Below are 17,501 nucleotides of genomic sequence, written 5' to 3'. Positions count from 1 at the left end.
CTGGGTATCTGACACACGTACTGGGTATCTGACACACGTACTGGGTGTCTGACACACGTACTGGGTGTCTGACACACGTACTGGGTATCTGACACACGTACTGGGTATCTGACACACGTACTGGGTATCTGACACACGTACTGGGTATCTGACACACGTACTGGGTATCTGACACACGTACTGGGTGTCTGACACACGTACTGGGTGTCTGACACACGTACTGGGTATCTGACACACGTACTGGGTATCTGACACACGTACTGGGTATCTGACACACGTACTGGGTATCTGACACACGTACTGGGTATCTGACACACGTACTGGGTATCTGACACACGTACTGGTTATCTGACACACGTACTGGTTATCTGACACACGTACTGGTTATCTGACACACGTACTGGTTATCTGACACACGTACTGGTTATCTGACACACGTACTGGGTATCTGACACACGTACTGGGTATCTGACACACGTACTGGTTATCTGACACACGTACTGGTTATCTGACACACGTACTGGTTATCTGACACACGTACTGGTTATCTGATCTACATACTGGTTATCTGACACATGTACTGGTTATCTGACACACGTACTGGTTATCTGATCTACATACTGGTTATCTGACACATGTACTGGGTATCTGACACACGTACTGGGTATCTGACACACGTGGTGGTTATCTGACACACGTATATGGTTATCTGACACACGTACTGGGTATCTGACACGCGTACTGGGTATCTGACACGCGTACTGGGTATCTGACACGCGTACTGGGTATCTGACACGCGTACTGGGTATCTGACACGCGTACTGGGTATCTGACACGCGTACTGGGTATCTGACACGCGTACTGGGTATCTGACACGCGTACTGGGTATCTGACACGCGTACTGGGTATCTGACACGCGTACTGGGTATCTGACACGCGTACTGGGTATCTGACACGCGTACTGGGTATCTGACACACGTACTGGTTATCTGACACACGTACTGGTTATCTGACACACGTACTGGTTATCTGACACACGTACTGGGTATCTGACACACGTACTGGGTATCTGACACACGTACTGGGCACACGTACTGGGTATCTGACACCCACGTCTATCTGACACACGTACTGGGTATCTGACACACGTACTGGTTATCTGATCTACATACTGGGTATCTGACACATGTACTGGGTATCTGACACACGTACTGGGTATCTGACACACGTACTGGTTATCTGACACACGTACTGGTTATCTGACACACGTACTGGGTATCTGACACACGTACTGGTTATCTGACACACGTACTGGGTATCTGACACACGTACTGGGTATCTGACACACGTACTGGTTATCTGACACACGTACTGGTTATCTGACACACGTACTGGTTATCTGACACACGGTTATCTGACACACGTACTGGGTATCTGACACACGTACACACGTACTGGTTATCTGACACACGTACTGGACACGTTGGGTATCTGACACGTACTGGGTATCTGACACGTACTGGTTATCTGACACACGTACTGGTTATCTGACACGTACTGTATCTGGTCTATGGTTATCTGACACACGTACTGGGTATCTGACACGTACTGGGTATCTGACACACGGGTACTGACACACGGTGGTTATCTGACACACGTACTGGTTATCTGACACACGTACTGGTTATCTGACACACGTACTGGTTATCTGACACATGTACTGGTTATCTGACACATGTACTGGTTATCTGACACACATACTGGTTATCTGATCTACATACTGGTTATCTGACACATGTACTGGTTATCTGACACATGTACTGGTTATCTGACACACATACTGGTTATCTGATCTACATACTGGTTATCTGACACATGTACTGGGTATCTGACACATGTACTGGTTCTAGGGGATACTATACAATTACGACTTCATCCATGTAATAACCACTTCCATACATGTAATTACATTATAATAACAACAAAATAGTCCCCTTTATGAAAATCGGAGTGTTTGAGTGCATTTGGTAGCCAGTGTGGGTGTGTTTATGAGTCTGTATTTGTTATTGTGTGTGTTTGGTCTGCGTGTGGTGGCTGGCCCTGGCTCCCTGTTCATTCCTCTCTCTCTCCTCCTTGTTAATCACATCAGCTGGTTTAGCCAGAGGACATCCTTCATTAAATAAATCAGGAAGTAGCATATTGGGTAGTCTGGCCCCTGCTTTGCGCCACGGGTTTTACCCCTCTAACAAATTCCTTTGCTTCGCCCAGATGTCAGGTATTTGAATAAAACGGCCTCATTGTACCTCCCCTCCCCTTACCCCTGTGTCCCTGAGAGATGGAGCGAGGAAAATATAGAAGGAGGACGAGGGAGGAGTGTTTGGGAGCGTATTGGAGGTGTGTGTGTTTGTGTGCAGTGTAGTGTGTGTGTTAGCGGTTCCATCTGGGTCTCCTGGAAGCGCGGTGGAGTCAGGAAAACCGCATCTCATAAAAGGGGGAGGAAGCCCAATGTTCTACAAGGACAGAACATTACAGAGAATGTCGCTCAGGAAAAACCTGGGCTTGGGCCCACATGTTGGCTGGCTGACTAGGCCTTCTCTCTCTCCCTTCTCTTTTCCTCTCTCTCTCTCTCAATATTTCTCTCTCTCTTAATAGGCAAAGGAACATTGAGAGACAGAGAGATATCGAGAGAGAGAGAGACATCAAGAGAGAGAGAGGATACAGAGAGAGAGAGACAGAGAGAGATACATCGAGAGAGAGAGAGAGAGACAGACAGAGAGAGACAGACAGAGAGAGAGAGAGACAGAGAGACAGAGAGAGACAGAGAGAGACAGAGAGAGAGACAGAGAGACAGAGAGAGACACAGAGACAGAAGGAGAGACAGAGGGAGAGACAGAGAGAGAGAGACAGAGAGAGAGAGAGACAGAGAGAGAGAGAGAGACAGAGAGAGACACAGAGACAGAGAGAGAGACACAGAGACAGAGAGAGAGACAGAGAGACAGAGAGAGAGAGAGACAGAGAGACAGACAGAGAGACAGAGAGACAGAGAGACAGAGAGAGAGACAGAGAGAGAGAGAGAGAGAGAGAGGCCAGACTGATAGGAATTCCATCTGTCGGGACGGAGCGGAGGAGCGGTGACAGGCGGAGAGAGAACCAAAGGCATCTGGTCTCCATTGGTGCTGGGGGTGCGGGCCAACTAAGGGCCTGCTCTGGCTCTGGAACCATACGAGGGAGAGATGGATGGAGAGACTGAGGGGTTGAGCCAAGGACCTGGCAAAGGGGGACAGGGAGAGGAAAGAGAGAGAGCGAGAGGGAGAGAGAGAGATAGAAAGGGAGATAGGGCCCCCTGACGACTGGCAGTCGTGATTTTCACACATTGCTTTGGATTGGGCTTGGATGGAGGGGGGTATGGGAGGTTTGGTATGTATGTAGTCAGGGTGTGGGGGAGCCGAGTTAATCACAGTATTCTGCGGAGAGGAGTTGAGAGGAGTTGTCCTCAAAAGCCTAGCGTGTGTGTGTATGTTGTGTGTGTGGTTCATCTGGATGTTTGCTGATAAGTCTTTGGGTTGAGATCAGAACAAGAGAGAGGAGAACAGAGGTGTGATGATCAGTCAGCGCTGTCAGGGGAGACAGACCTACTATACAGCCAGCATAGTTCACAGCCAGATACACTGAGGTAGCCATGAGGAGCTCTCTGAAGAACACACACATATGTTCATCAGGGAAACAGATCTTCTATATGTTGCGATGAATATGTTCAGTAGGGATTACCATGATGACTAAATGTACCCAAATAAATACTGAATGATACAAGCAGAATGAGATTGTTGAGACAAATGCCATCACAGTAGTGATGGAATGTTATCATATTGTATATTGAATGAATGAGAGAAACATGATCTGGTACATGTCTGGCTAGGGGATGTGATCTGGTACATGTCTGGCTAGGAGATGTGATCTGGTACATGTCTGGCTAGGGGATGTGATCTGGTACATGTCTGGCTAGGGGATGTGATCTGGTACATGTCTGGCTAGGGATGTGATCTGGTACATGTCTGGCTAGGGATGTGATCTGGTACATGTCTGGCTAGGGGATGTGATCTGGTACATGTCTGGCTAGGGGATGTGATCTGGTACACGTCTGGTACATGTCTGGCTAGGGGATGTGATCTGCTACACGTCTGGCTAGGGGATGTGATCTGGTACATGTCTGGCTAGGGATGTGATCTGGTACACGTCTGGCTAGGGGATGTGATCTGGTACACGTCTGGCTAGGGATGTGATCTGGTACACGTCTGGCTAGGGATGTGATCTGGTAGGTACATGTGATCTTATCATATGATGCTACAACAGGCGTCCATACTGATGATGACATGTAATGGTGAGAATAACCACTGATAAAAGCAACAGGAAAATGAAAAGGTCAGCAAGACAATACAGACAGTTTCCACTAAACAACCATTTTGTTTCTTTTATTTTCTGAAAATCTAGCACTAGCAAGAGAAGTGTGGGTTTGGGTCTGTAATGATCCCGCTGGGTTTTTCAGTACAATTTCCTAATGGAATATTTTACTGCACAACAGCCGTGGAGTGGCGAGGACCACTGCGAAGGTCATTAAAGCACTTTTTGAAATTAAAACAGTTCAAAATGAGATCACGGGGAGCGATTGTATCCCTACGGTGGCTATAAGAATGTGTTTACTGAGAGGAGAAGTACAGTGTGTTAGGCCTCATTAGCTTATTGCTATAGATGCGATGTGTGTGTGTGTTCACGTGTGTGCATTGTTAACTATGCTATTGTTAAGAGTGAATCAGCTGTAGAGGTTATAGCGATATATAATTCTGTTTGCTAATGGTTCATAATTGCTGATTGTGTGCGTGTGTGTGTGTGTGTGTGTGTGTGTGTGTGTGTGTGTGTGTGTGCGTGTGTGTGTGTGTGTGTGTGCGTGTGTGTGTGCGTGCGTGCGTGCGTGTGCGTGCGTGCGTGCGTGCGTGCGTGGCGTCTATCTGTAATGTGAAGATCAGATCATGCAAAGGTCCTTAGGAGAGAGCGAGAGAGAGGAAGAGAGAGAGAGAGGAAGAGGGAGGGAGAGGTAGAGGGAGGGAGAGGAAGAGAGAGAAGGAGGGAGAGGTAGAGGGAGGAGAGGAAGAGAGGAGGAAGAGAGAGAGAGAGGAAGAGAGGAGGAAGAGAGAGGAGAGGAAGAGGAGAAGGAGGAAGAGAGAGAAGAGGGAGGGAGAGGAAGAGAGAGAAGGAGGGGGAGGGAGAGGAAGAGAGGGAGGAAGAGGGAAGCAGAGGAAGAGGGAGGAAGAGAGAGAGGAGGGAGAGGGAGAGGGGAGGGGAGGGAGAGGGAGGGAGAGAGAGAGGGAGGGAGAGGAAGAGAGAGAAGGAGGGAGAGAGAGAGAGAGGAAGAGGAAGAGAGAGAAGGAGGGAGAGAAAGAAAAAAACAATCATTCATTTTAATGGTTATTGATGTTATTTATAATTCCCTCACTTCGCAAATCACAATTCCAACCACTTGACGACCTATTGAGCTTTTATGCTATCGATTCATTTCCTCCTGCTTAAACAGTCTATTACAATGGTAAATTGCGAAGTGTACGCATATTTAGTCACGCCTCAACAATATATTTACCCTTCTTATGCTGTACGTGACCTAGCATAATGCATTGAGATGGAGAGTAGAATTTGTCTTTGCTGATGGGATAATTAATTAATATCTCATAGAATCATAATTGTAGGATTACAAAAGAAGGAAATTGAATGATGGGAAAATCGAATTATGACAAATGTGCAAATATTCTTACTGATGAGGAAAACAATGATGATAATTATGATAGTACTGATGTTGATAATCATGACAATAAACATGATAACAGTCATGTTTACTCTACAAAATAAATTGACAGGAGGTTGATTATCTTGGTGTCTGGAAGGCATGTTGGGTGTATCAGCTCAGTAATCTGTGTGCTGGGAAGGAGAGGTGCGTGGCGTTGGGAAACAACCTAAATTGAGAAGGTAGAACCAGATGAACCTATGTGATGCACCACTCGAATCCTGCTCTGAGCTTTACAAAACAGTTGTATGGACACACACACACCCACACACACATAACTAGGTATGTAACAGACACACACACATAACTATGAAACACACACACATAACTAGGTATGTAGGGACAGACACAAACACATATGCTCAAACACTAAAGTACACACAGGTTAGCTACACCTGGTGTCTGGTAACACAGTGTTAAGTTAAGGGCAAAGCCTTCACCTTTATGTTGCAGCATTTCCAACCCAAACAGATGAACAGAGAGGGGAGATAGAATGAGAGAAAATGGAGAAAAGGCCCTCACTCTCTTCACGGTCCTGAGATCACAGCAGTGCGGGTGCTGACAAAGGACTGTGTGTGTCGTCTCTGTGCCTGCGGGTGTGTTCCTGTGTGTGTGTGAGTGACAGGCGGCAGGGCCCAATCGGCCGGGGAGCGGGGCGGACAGTGATTACGGGAGACAGTGGTGTTACCGTGGAGACAGGTGAACACTGGAGAGTGGAGGGATGGAGAGAACATTATTCATATATTCAGAAGACTGGCTGGGACTTTCAACATGTTGTATCCCCTGCAGTCAGACATTACACGGTGCCACTGGCACTGGATCCACACACTGAGATCCACAGAGAGAGAGAGAGAGAGAGAGAGAGAGAGAGAGAGAGAGAGAGAGAGAGAGAGAGAGAGAGAGAGAGAGAGAGAGAGAGAGAGAGAGAGAGAGAGAGAGAGAGAGAGAGAGAGAGAGAGAGAGAGAGAGATATATATATAGATATAGAGAGAGATATATAGAGAGAGAGAGATATATAGATAGATATAGAGAGAGAGAGAGATAGATATATAGAGAGAGAGAGATAGAGAGAGAGGTGCAGCACTGACGCACCACAGACATAACGTCTGCACACACTGGTCTGACACAACATACTGGTCAACAACACACACACACGGGCAGACGAGTGTGTTGACAACAGTACCTGTCTGTGTGACTGTCAATTAATAACATGGTGGGTGTGTTCCTGTCTGTGTGGGTGAAAATAACACTACATGGTGTGAGGCATCAGAGGGCCTGGTCAGGTAACATTCTGTCAGCTCAGTGTCTTGGGCTCTATGGTGCAGCACTGACACACACACACACACAACACCCTGCTGCACACACTGGTCAGGACAACACAACACACACACTGGTCATGACAACACACACACGGGTCATGACAACACACACACTAGTCATGACAACAGACACACTGGTCAGGACAACACACACACTGGTCAGTCAGGACAACACACACACTGGTCATGACAACACACACACTGGTCATGACAACACACACGCTGGTCAGGACAACACACACTGGTCATGACAACACACACACTGGTCATGACAACACACACACTGGTCAGGACAACACAACACAACACACACTGGTCATGACAACACACACACTGGTCATGACAACACACACACTGGTCATGACAACACACACACTGGTCATGACAACACACACACTGGTCAGGACCACACACACACTGGTAATGGCAACACACCACACACACTGGTCATGACAACACACACACTGGTCATGACAACACACACACTGGTCATGACAACACACACACTGGTCAGGACCACACACACACTGGTAATGGCAACACACCACACACACTGGTCAGGACCACACACACACTGGTAATGGCAACACACCACACACACTGGTCAGGACAACACAACACACTGGTCAGGACAACACACACACTGGTCAGACAACACAACACGCTGGTCAGGACAACACAACACACTGATCAGAACAACACACACACTGGTCAGGACAACACAACACACTGGTCAGGACAACATAACACACTGGTCAGGACAACACAACACACACTGCTTCCCTTCTCCCAAAGCCTGTCTTTTCTAAATGAAAGAGAGGGATAAATAACTCTAAACAGGCCAAAAGAGTCAAATAAAAGTGGGAAGAGATGGAGGGAAGAAAGAGATGTTATGAGAGGTAAGGGGGTTTATTAGTTGGATTGTACCGTGTGCGCGTTGATGATTTCCTGACGTGTGTGTAGGGTTTGTAACTCAGAGCCATTCTCTGACACACACACACACACACACACACACACACACACACACACACACACACACACACACACACACACACACACACACACACACACACACACACACACACACACGTACAACAGATCATGATCTGGGTGTTGACTTCAGTGTCGTGGGAGTGAAAGGAGGATGATTGAGTGAAAAAGCCAGAGAGAGAGAGAGAACATGGAGGGGTTTTCTATCCTATGATCAGATGTCAAGGATCATGTAATTTACTTCACAGGACAATAAAGGCAGAAAAAGGTTCTGAGTATTGACATGTCTGTATCAATCAACTGACTAAAATGATCAAAACCCTGAATGAGATGTAACATCAAATGTCCTTCTCAATTCAATGGGTTCACATACTGATAATCCCTTTCAGATTCATATTGTATTTCATTCTATTACATCATTAGCTAAATACAGGAAGACATGTTTTTAAATCCCATCAGTATCTCCCATAACTCTCCTCCCTTGGATCTACCATGGAGCATTGTAGAGAGAATAAACCCACCACAGACATAACGTGGCTGCCCTGAGAGAGACAGAGAGAGAGGTAGAGAGAATAAACCCACCACAGACATAACGTGGCTGCCCTGAGAGAGAGACACAGAGAGAGAGAGAGACAGACAGAGAGAGGTTGAGAGAATAAACGCACCACAGACATAACATGGCTGCCCTGAGAGAGAGAGAGAGAGAGACAGACAGAGAGAGACAGACAGACAGAGAGAGGTTGAGAGAATAAACGCACCACAGACATAACGTGGCTGCCCTGAGGCTGGGAGATGATTGAATTTCATAGCTACTTACAGGCTAATAGGCTACAACGACTGCTCACTGTCCTTAAGTGACTGACAATTTGGGCTGCGGAGCGAAACCTTGAAGGCCTTTTTGAAGGGATCTGGAGGGGGTTAGTGACTAGTCTGGGCTGGGTGGTTTGAACAACGATAGTTAGATAGACGGTCTATTAGAACCAGCTGATCCAACCACACTGAGTTGAACGTTTGGACAGCCAATGGCGAGGTCTTTCTCACAGTCTAAGACTATACGGGTTGGACGAGGATTGGAAGACGAATATGTTATTTTTTTGTCAGAGTGCAAAATAATTGAAAATTAAATTGTATCAAAACAAAAAAATACAACTAGATAAAACAATGATTTGATGGATTTTTTAAACAACGCAAAATCAAATCTCCTGGGTATATTGAGTCTAATAAATCCAGCAACTCAACCTAAAGCCTGTAAGAATGCATGGATCTGTTTGTTTGTGTGTGTATCTCCATTGTGTGCGTATTGTTCTGTGTGTGTGTCTGTGTGTTCGACAAGTCTGCGAGGAGTTTACTCACAGAAGCTGTTTCAAAATACAAGGCCTCAAAACTGCCCTCTCCTCCCTCCATCTCTCCTTTCTCTCCAGCCATGCTGTTCCACTTACCCACACGCCTTGTGGAACACAAGCCCCAGCCACGGTACCTTGTCTGCCTCGCGCGCCACGCCGCCACAACGCTGCTATTGGCTTTGGACAACACACACACACCACCGAACACCCTAACCACACAAGCACATGTTCCCTCGTTCTTAACTAATTCATTCAGGAACACTTTGGTTTGGGTTTTGAGAGACCGAAACCTCTACCTTGATTAAGAAATGTGTCTGACTGCAATTATATGGGAGGGAGGGAGGGAGGGGGGTAAGTACAATGGTGGTTTTATAGTCTGCTGGCGTGACATTTTTCTATTCTATTTTTCATTCTGTTTTTTATTGTTGTAGAGGGACACTGTTGACGAAGTTGTTGGAAACAAAGAGGAAAATTAGAGAAATATTGAGCGATAGCTCTTTAAACACGTTCAATTGTTGCTACTGTTTCTTTGATAGATAGCCTTTGGAAAAGTACTGCGATGTTGAGAGTGATTTGCGGTGCCCACTTGGTGACATATATAGAGGCTGCAATGAGTCTGAATAAGTGGACTTGTTAAACATCCAAGAGAATCACACACACTCACATCTGGGATGATTACAGTGCATATTCACATCTAAAATATGTTATGTGATCCATGTGTATTCATATTCAGTGATCAGTTTGTAAGTGTGTATATATTTGATTATAAACTGGGTGGTTCGAGCCCTGAATGCTGATTGGCTGACAGCCATGGTATATCAGACCATGTATACCACGGGTATGAAAAACATGTATTTTTCCTGCTCTAATTAAGTTGGTAACCAGGTTATAATAGCAATAAGGCACCTCGGGGTTTGTGATATATGGTCAATATACCACGGCTAAGGGCTGTGGTATATCTCTAAGAACAGCCCTTAGCTGGTATATCGGCCATATACCACACCTCCTCGGGCCTTCTTGTTTAAATATTACACTGTGAATGTCTATTATGTGTTCCTGTGTGTTTAGCTAGTACGGTTCTAGTAACACACGTCTGTATCAGAGCCTACCTGCAGTATGTAACCCTGACATAGTCCCTCAGGGTCCAGCCCAGGCCGTGCAGTATGTGGAGCACCTCCTCCTGCTTCAGAACACTGAACAGACGGTCCAGCAGGATCTTCAGTCTGACCGGCACCGCCTGGGTCCCGCACAGCATCAGGCTGCTGATGTCAAACACCACGTTGGACTGAACTATCTCCACCTGGGTGGGTGTGGTACAGGTGCTGCGTGCTCAGCTTGTCCAGCGCTGGGATGAGGGGACAAGGACACATCAACATGAGTAGGCTTCAAAATACATACAGGACATACTAATTCAATGACAGTTCATTAGTCAATGAAAAACAGCCGTTTTGGTTTAGAAAATGTGTGTTTGTTCTATGTTTTTATGGTTAACTTTGAATCCCGTCCTGAAACCCTCTTGCATATACTCTGCAGGTACACACACATGCAGGTGCCTAAACACAGACACACCCTGCCAGCCTCACCAGGTAATGACTATCACGTTCCCCTGTCTCCAGGCTTCTCTGGGAGGTAACAGACCAGGGAGATAACAACACATCTATGAGATCAAATGTAACTGACTGCCTTTCTCTATGTAGTCTCTGTCTCTCTCCTATCTGCCTCTCCTCTTTCATCTCTCTCTTCAATCTCTATTTGCACCTACAGTGTCTCTCTCTCCATCTCTCCTCCTCAAAGTGCCCATCTCCTCTGTCTGTGTCTCTCCTTTTCAACCTCACTTTATTAAGTAAGTATGGAAGCATTTCACTGTTAGTGTGGAAGCATTTCACTGTTACTATGGAAACATTTCACTGATAGTGTGGAAGCATTTCACTGATAGTATGGAAACATTTCACTGATAGTATGGAAGCATTTCACTGATAGTGTGGAAGCATTTCACTGTTACTATGGAAGCATTTCACTGATAGTATGGAAGCATTTTACTGATAGTATGGAAGCATTTCACTGTTAGTGTGGAAGCATTTCACTGTTACTATGGAAACATTTCAATGTTAGTGTGGAAACATTTCACTGATAGTGTGGAAGCATTTCACTGATAGTGTGGAAGCATTTCACTGATAGTGTGGAAGCATTTCACTGTTAGTGTGGAAACATTTCACTGTTAGTGTGGAAGCATTTCACTGATAGTATGGAAGCATTTCACTGATAGTATGGAAGCATTTCACTGTTAGTGTGGAAGCATTTCACTGTTAGTGTGGAAACATTTCACTGTTAGTGGAAGCATTTCACTGTTACTATGGAAACATTTCACTGATAGTATGGAAGCATTTCACTGATAGTGTGGAAGCATTTCACTGATAGTGTAGAAACATTTCACTGTTAGTGTGGAAGCATTTCACTGATAGTGTGGAAGCATTTCACTGATAGTATGGAAACATTTCACTGTTAGTGTGGGAAGCATTTCACTGATAGTATGGAAGCATTTCACTGATAGTGTAGAAACATTTCACTGTTAGTGTGGAAGCATTTCACTGATAGTGTGGAAGCATTTCACTGATAGTGTGGAAGCATTTCACTGATAGTATGGAAGCATTTCACTGATAGTGTGGAAGCATTTCACTGATAGTGTGGAAGCATTTCACTGTTAGTGTGGAAGCATTTCACTGATAGTGAAGCATTTCACTGATAGTGTGGAAGCATTTCACTGTTAGTGTGGAAGCATTTCACTGATAGTGTGGATTTCACTGATAGTGTGGAAGCATTTCACTGTTAGTATGGAAGCATTTCACTGATAGTATGGAAGCATTTCACTGATAGTATGGAAGCATTTCACTGTTACTATGGAAGCATTTCACTGATAGTGTGGAAGCATTTCACTGTTACTATGGAAGCATTTCACTGATAGTATGGAAGCATTTCACTGATAGTGTGGAAGCATTTCACTGATAGTATGGAAGCATTTCACTGATAGTGTAGAAACATTTCACTGTTAGTATGGAAGCATTTCACTGTTAGTATGGAAGCATTTCACTGATAGTGTGGAAGCATTTCACTGATAGTATGGAAGCATTTCACTGATAGTATGGAAGCATTTCACTGATAGTGTGGAAGCATTTCACTGATAGTGTGGAAGCATTTCACTGATAGTGTGGAAGCATTTCACTGATAGTGAAGCATTTCACTGATAGTGTGGAAGCATTTCACTGATAGTGTGGAAACATTTCACTGTTACTGTAAGTTTCACTGATAGTGTGGAAGCATTTCACTGTTAGTGTGGGAAGCATTTCAGATAGTGTGGAAGCATTTCACTGATAGTGTGGAAGCATTCACTCACTGATACTATGGAAGCATTTCACTGTTACTATGGAAGCATTTCACGATAGTGAAGCATTTCAGTTACTGGAAGCATTTCACTGTTATGGAAGCATTTCACTGTGGAAGCATTTCACTGATAGTGTGGAAGCATTTCACTGATAGTGGAAACATATGTGGAAGCATTTCACTGATAGTATGGAAGCATTTCACTGATAGTACTAGATAGTGGAGCATGATAGAAAGCATTTCACTGTAAGTATGGAAGCATTTCTGATAGTGTAGAAGTTTCACTGGTAAAGCATTTCACTGATATATAGCTAGTTTCACTGATAGTATGGAAGCATTTCACTGATAGTATGGAAGCATTTCACTGATAGTAGAAACATTTCACTGATAGTGTGGAAGCATTTCACTGATAGTATGGAAGCATTTCACTGATAGTATGGAAGCATTTCACTGTTACTATGGAAGCATTTCACTGATAGTATGTAAAACATTTCACTGATAGTATGGAAGCATTTCACTGATAGTGTAGAAACATTTCACTGTTAGTATGGATTTGACTGTAAGAAACATTTCACTGTAAGTAATTAAGCATTTTGCTGTAAATAGTAAGCATTTCACTGTAAGTAAGCATTTCAAATAGTAAGCTGTAAGTAAGCATGCATTTATTCCCCTTCTCCCCCTCTACCCGGTCTCTTCCCCTCTACCCGGTCTCTTCCCCTCTACCCTGTCCCCCTTCCCCTCTACCCTGTCTCTTCCCTCTACCCTATCACCACCACCTCTCCCCATCACCACCTCTCCACCTTACCTCACTCACCTGCTTTTCTCCAACCCCTCTCTTTCACTCCTTTTTCCCCATCCCTCCCTTCCTTCCTCCCACTCCTCCCTCCCCTCTTCTCTCTTCGCCTGTCTGTATGACACCTGGTTTTGTCTCCTCTGATCCCAGGACAGCCTTTCCGCTGACGAGGGCTTTGCCTGACAACACACTCTGCGAGACACGAACATCATAAAATGAAGAACTGCTTGTCAGAGTGGCTGCCAATGCCGAGATGAAATGAAACGTGGGGAGAGCGAAGGGGAGAAGGGCCCCTCTGACAGTTCAGAGAAGGAGATTAAAAATATTCAATGGGGTCCTGTGCTGATCGCTGAAGGCCCTCTCTACACTTGGGCCAAACAGGTGTTTTCTTTTATCTTATTTTCCCCTCTGTTCCCTCCTTTCTATGCTTTCCATCTTCTTTCTTTCTTTCGCTCCATGTCCCTTTTCCCCCCTGAACAAGTCATGAGGTTGTCTCTCTCGTGGATATTGTTCTAAGGTAGTAGGTACAGGTATGACTTTGACCCAAAACACTTAAAGTTTTTAAATCAAATACACAAAGTATTTAAATAAAATACACAAAGTATTTAAATAAAATACACACAGTATTTAAATAAAATACACACAGTATTTAAATAAAATACACACAGTTTTTAAATAAAATACACAAAGTTTTTAAATAAAATACACAATGTATTTAAATAAAATACACAAAGTATTTAAATAAAATACACACAGTTTTTAAATAAAATACACACAGTTTTTAAATAAAATACACAATGTATTTAAATAAAATACACAAAGTATTTAAATAAAATACACAAAGTATTTAAAAAGACAAACGTTTTTAAATAAAAGACATACACAGGACAAACAAAGTTGAACGGTTTCTCTCTATGGTAACAAAAAAATCAAATAAACATATTTATCAAATCTTTGATGTGGTAAAAATGTATTGAATCTTCCCTTTTAAGCGTTTATATGAACCTGTTACCTGTAGAATCTACGAGGGGATAACACAGCCCTATATAAAAGATGTAGGCACTGCATATTATACTGATCTCTTTAGTGACCCTGTATAAGGAGAGTACAGCTGTGTGTGTCAGGACCTCTCTCCTCTGGCTAAAGAGGCAGGTTTATGAGAGCATATAATTCCACAGGACTAAAGAGGCAGAGAGAGAGAGAAAAGAGAGAGAGACAGACTAATATGACAAACTATTGCAGTTATACACTATTGTTAAAATTATTTCCTACCATACCACATGATCTTCTTGTAAAAAAATGTAATAATATTTCATATTACAACTACTGTACAGATAATCTTGGACACAGTGACTCCCATCACCCTGGTTAGTAGGTCGGCAGAATTCAAAATGGCCGTCTCTTACCGTGAGCCACCCAGCCGTGCTTGCACTGGTCACATGTACGCAGGTGGATCTTTCCTGGCTGGAAACACTCACAGGTGCAGTTCACCAGAGTGCAGCGAATGGCCTGTAGAGACACAGGGGGAGAGAGGAAGGCCATGTCAATCAACTGATCATACAGACAGAGAGAGAGAGAGATGGAGGGAGGGAGGGAGCAGGGAGAGGACAGAGCTCAGGCTACAGAGCACTCATCAATCAAGCAGTCACACAAACAGAACTGAAGGGTTTCACAGATAGACACCGTAACAGATGTACACCAGTAACACATCAACACACAGTCACACAGAGAGCTCATTTCTCAAGGAGATTTATGTACTGCAACAGCTTTGAATTGTTTCAGCACAGTACAATTTGTTTATTCAATTACATTTTAATATTACAATTGTAGTACTAATTTCCCTGTCAGTCCCTGTTAAAAGCCTTCTGACGAATTCACTATGACCAGATTTCCCACAATACCCTTTGTATTATCTAATATGAATTATTTAATTAATTCATAACCTGACCCCACCTGAGCTGACAGAAACACTTTTCTTTTCTTCTCATTGAATATCTCACTTGTTTTGACTAAGTCACCATTAATCAATAGTAGAGGCTGAACTGGAGCTGACCCCTAAAAGCTTTTAGCAGTTAGAGGTCAAGTGTCTAGACAGCTCAGGAGAGTCCAACTCAGTCCACCAGAATCTGAAGCACTGGTCTGTCAATCATAAGTGCTTCAAAGTCTACAGGTCGAGACGTCCGTTTTACAGGAAGAAGAGGTCTGTTTTACAGGAAGAAGAGGTCTGTTTTACAGGAAGTTGCTCTAAATGCTAGGCTAATTCACACCTCTATGGTGGAGGTTTATAGTGTGGATTTCACTGATGGAAATGTAAGATTTGACAGCTAAACATAGTTGGCATATGGTCTGCCTCACACCATTCTTCTGTGGGGTCTGTGTAACCACGTTAAATACCAACAATATCCACCATGAACAAGGATTTAGAAAAATGACTGTGGTAGAGGCTTCCAAATGTACACAGCTCCAAGCCACACATTTCTCATTGACACGAATTCTGGAAGGCATAGAGGACTCTGTACTAGGAACGAGGGAAAGGGGGGGGGGGATCCCCAAAAGCCCAAACTTTATATTAAACAATGTTGGCACCCCTTGCCTTATCAGTCCATTGTTATGTTAAAAGATGAAATTGATAAATAATAATAATTACATCGAAAACTCTCTCGGTCTTCAAAGACAAATTGCTTAAAGGAAAGGGGGAATATTTGTGGTTGTAGCGTATTAGCGTAGCGAGACGCTGCTATGGAAGTCATTTCCAGGAAGAGTTTCATTCTAACATGAAGTCAGCGCTAACATTTTTCCTTCCAATATTTCTGGAGCCATCGACTCACAATCCTGAATCACAGACCGAATGGAGCCTGAGGTGTTGATAACATAAATAAATAACTTGGTAGAAATAGCACTGATTCAATCCGCATGCTGTTGAATGTTTCACGTTTGGTGAAAAGGATGTGGAGCCAATCCCAAATGTCTAAAGTCTGTGTTTCTGTGTTAGACTGCTAAGGGCTGTAAAATCTTCTGTAATCACACAAATGACAGAGGAAAACATTCAACCACGCTTGTAAAAGGGAATGATGTGTATTATAGTAGATGATGGATATGATTGCGGCCTCTTTATTTTGACAGGAAAATCACAATCATGTCCAAGGTTCTTTGTCATCACGTGTGTATGCACGAGGGTGTGTGTGCATACAGTACATGGGTGCGTGTGCATACAGTACATGGGTGCGTGTGCATACAGTACATGGGTGCGTGTGCATACAGTACATGGGTGCGTGTGGATAACGTATGTACGTCTTAGCCCCACTTCAGAATAAGTCTGCCGCTCTTCTCTGCACAGAGAGAGTCATCACAAAACCAAAAGGTGAAGATCTCTTCTAACGTTACATCAACCTCTCCGGCCTCTAGGTCACCAGGCTGCTCGTTATGCAGCACACCTGTCACCATGGTTAGGCGCACCTGGACTCCATCACCTCCATGATTACCCTCCCTGAATGTCACTCCTTTGTTCCATCCCCAGGCGTTATTGTTTCTGTTCCTGTGTCATGTCTGTGCGTTGTCCGTCTTTTTTATTTTGTATTACGTTGTGTTTATTTAATAAAACACTCAATCCCTAAACTTGCTACCCGACTCTCAGCACACATTGTGACACACACCTCTTACACTACAGTCATTTCCCAGAATTACTTTAGGAAGTTCACCGATTTACCACACACACTATCTTATCTCACTGCAGCTGATTTATCGCCTGTGACTGGCAGTGTGACAGTGACGCGACACACACACACACACAGGGTCGTAGGTTGTAGTCCATGATGCAGATGACCCATATTTCACAAGGACCCATCAGC

The 17,501-nt window shown here is 44.1% G+C and overlaps 1 protein-coding gene across 1 annotated transcript in view; it reads right to left on the bottom strand.

Moving 5' to 3' along the window:
• Positions 1-10,750: 10,750 nt before the first annotated feature.
• LOC127907887 (zinc finger protein basonuclin-2-like) overlaps positions 10,751-17,501 on the bottom strand; it is a 211,497-nt gene continuing 204,746 nt past the window's right edge. The window contains exons 4-5 of the mRNA XM_052464353.1: positions 15,060-15,162; positions 10,751-10,827 (exon numbers count right to left, since the gene is read on the bottom strand). Coding sequence (XP_052320313.1) covers positions 10,751-10,827; positions 15,060-15,162 — 180 coding nt within the window. The remainder of the gene's footprint in view (positions 10,828-15,059; positions 15,163-17,501) is intronic.

Source organism: Oncorhynchus keta, chromosome 16, assembly GCF_023373465.1.
Source record: "Oncorhynchus keta strain PuntledgeMale-10-30-2019 chromosome 16, Oket_V2, whole genome shotgun sequence".
In the NCBI taxonomy this organism is placed as follows: Eukaryota; Metazoa; Chordata; class Actinopteri; order Salmoniformes; family Salmonidae; genus Oncorhynchus; species Oncorhynchus keta.
Note: the sequence above shows the minus strand (reverse complement) of the source record. Positions and strands in the feature narration are given on the sequence as shown.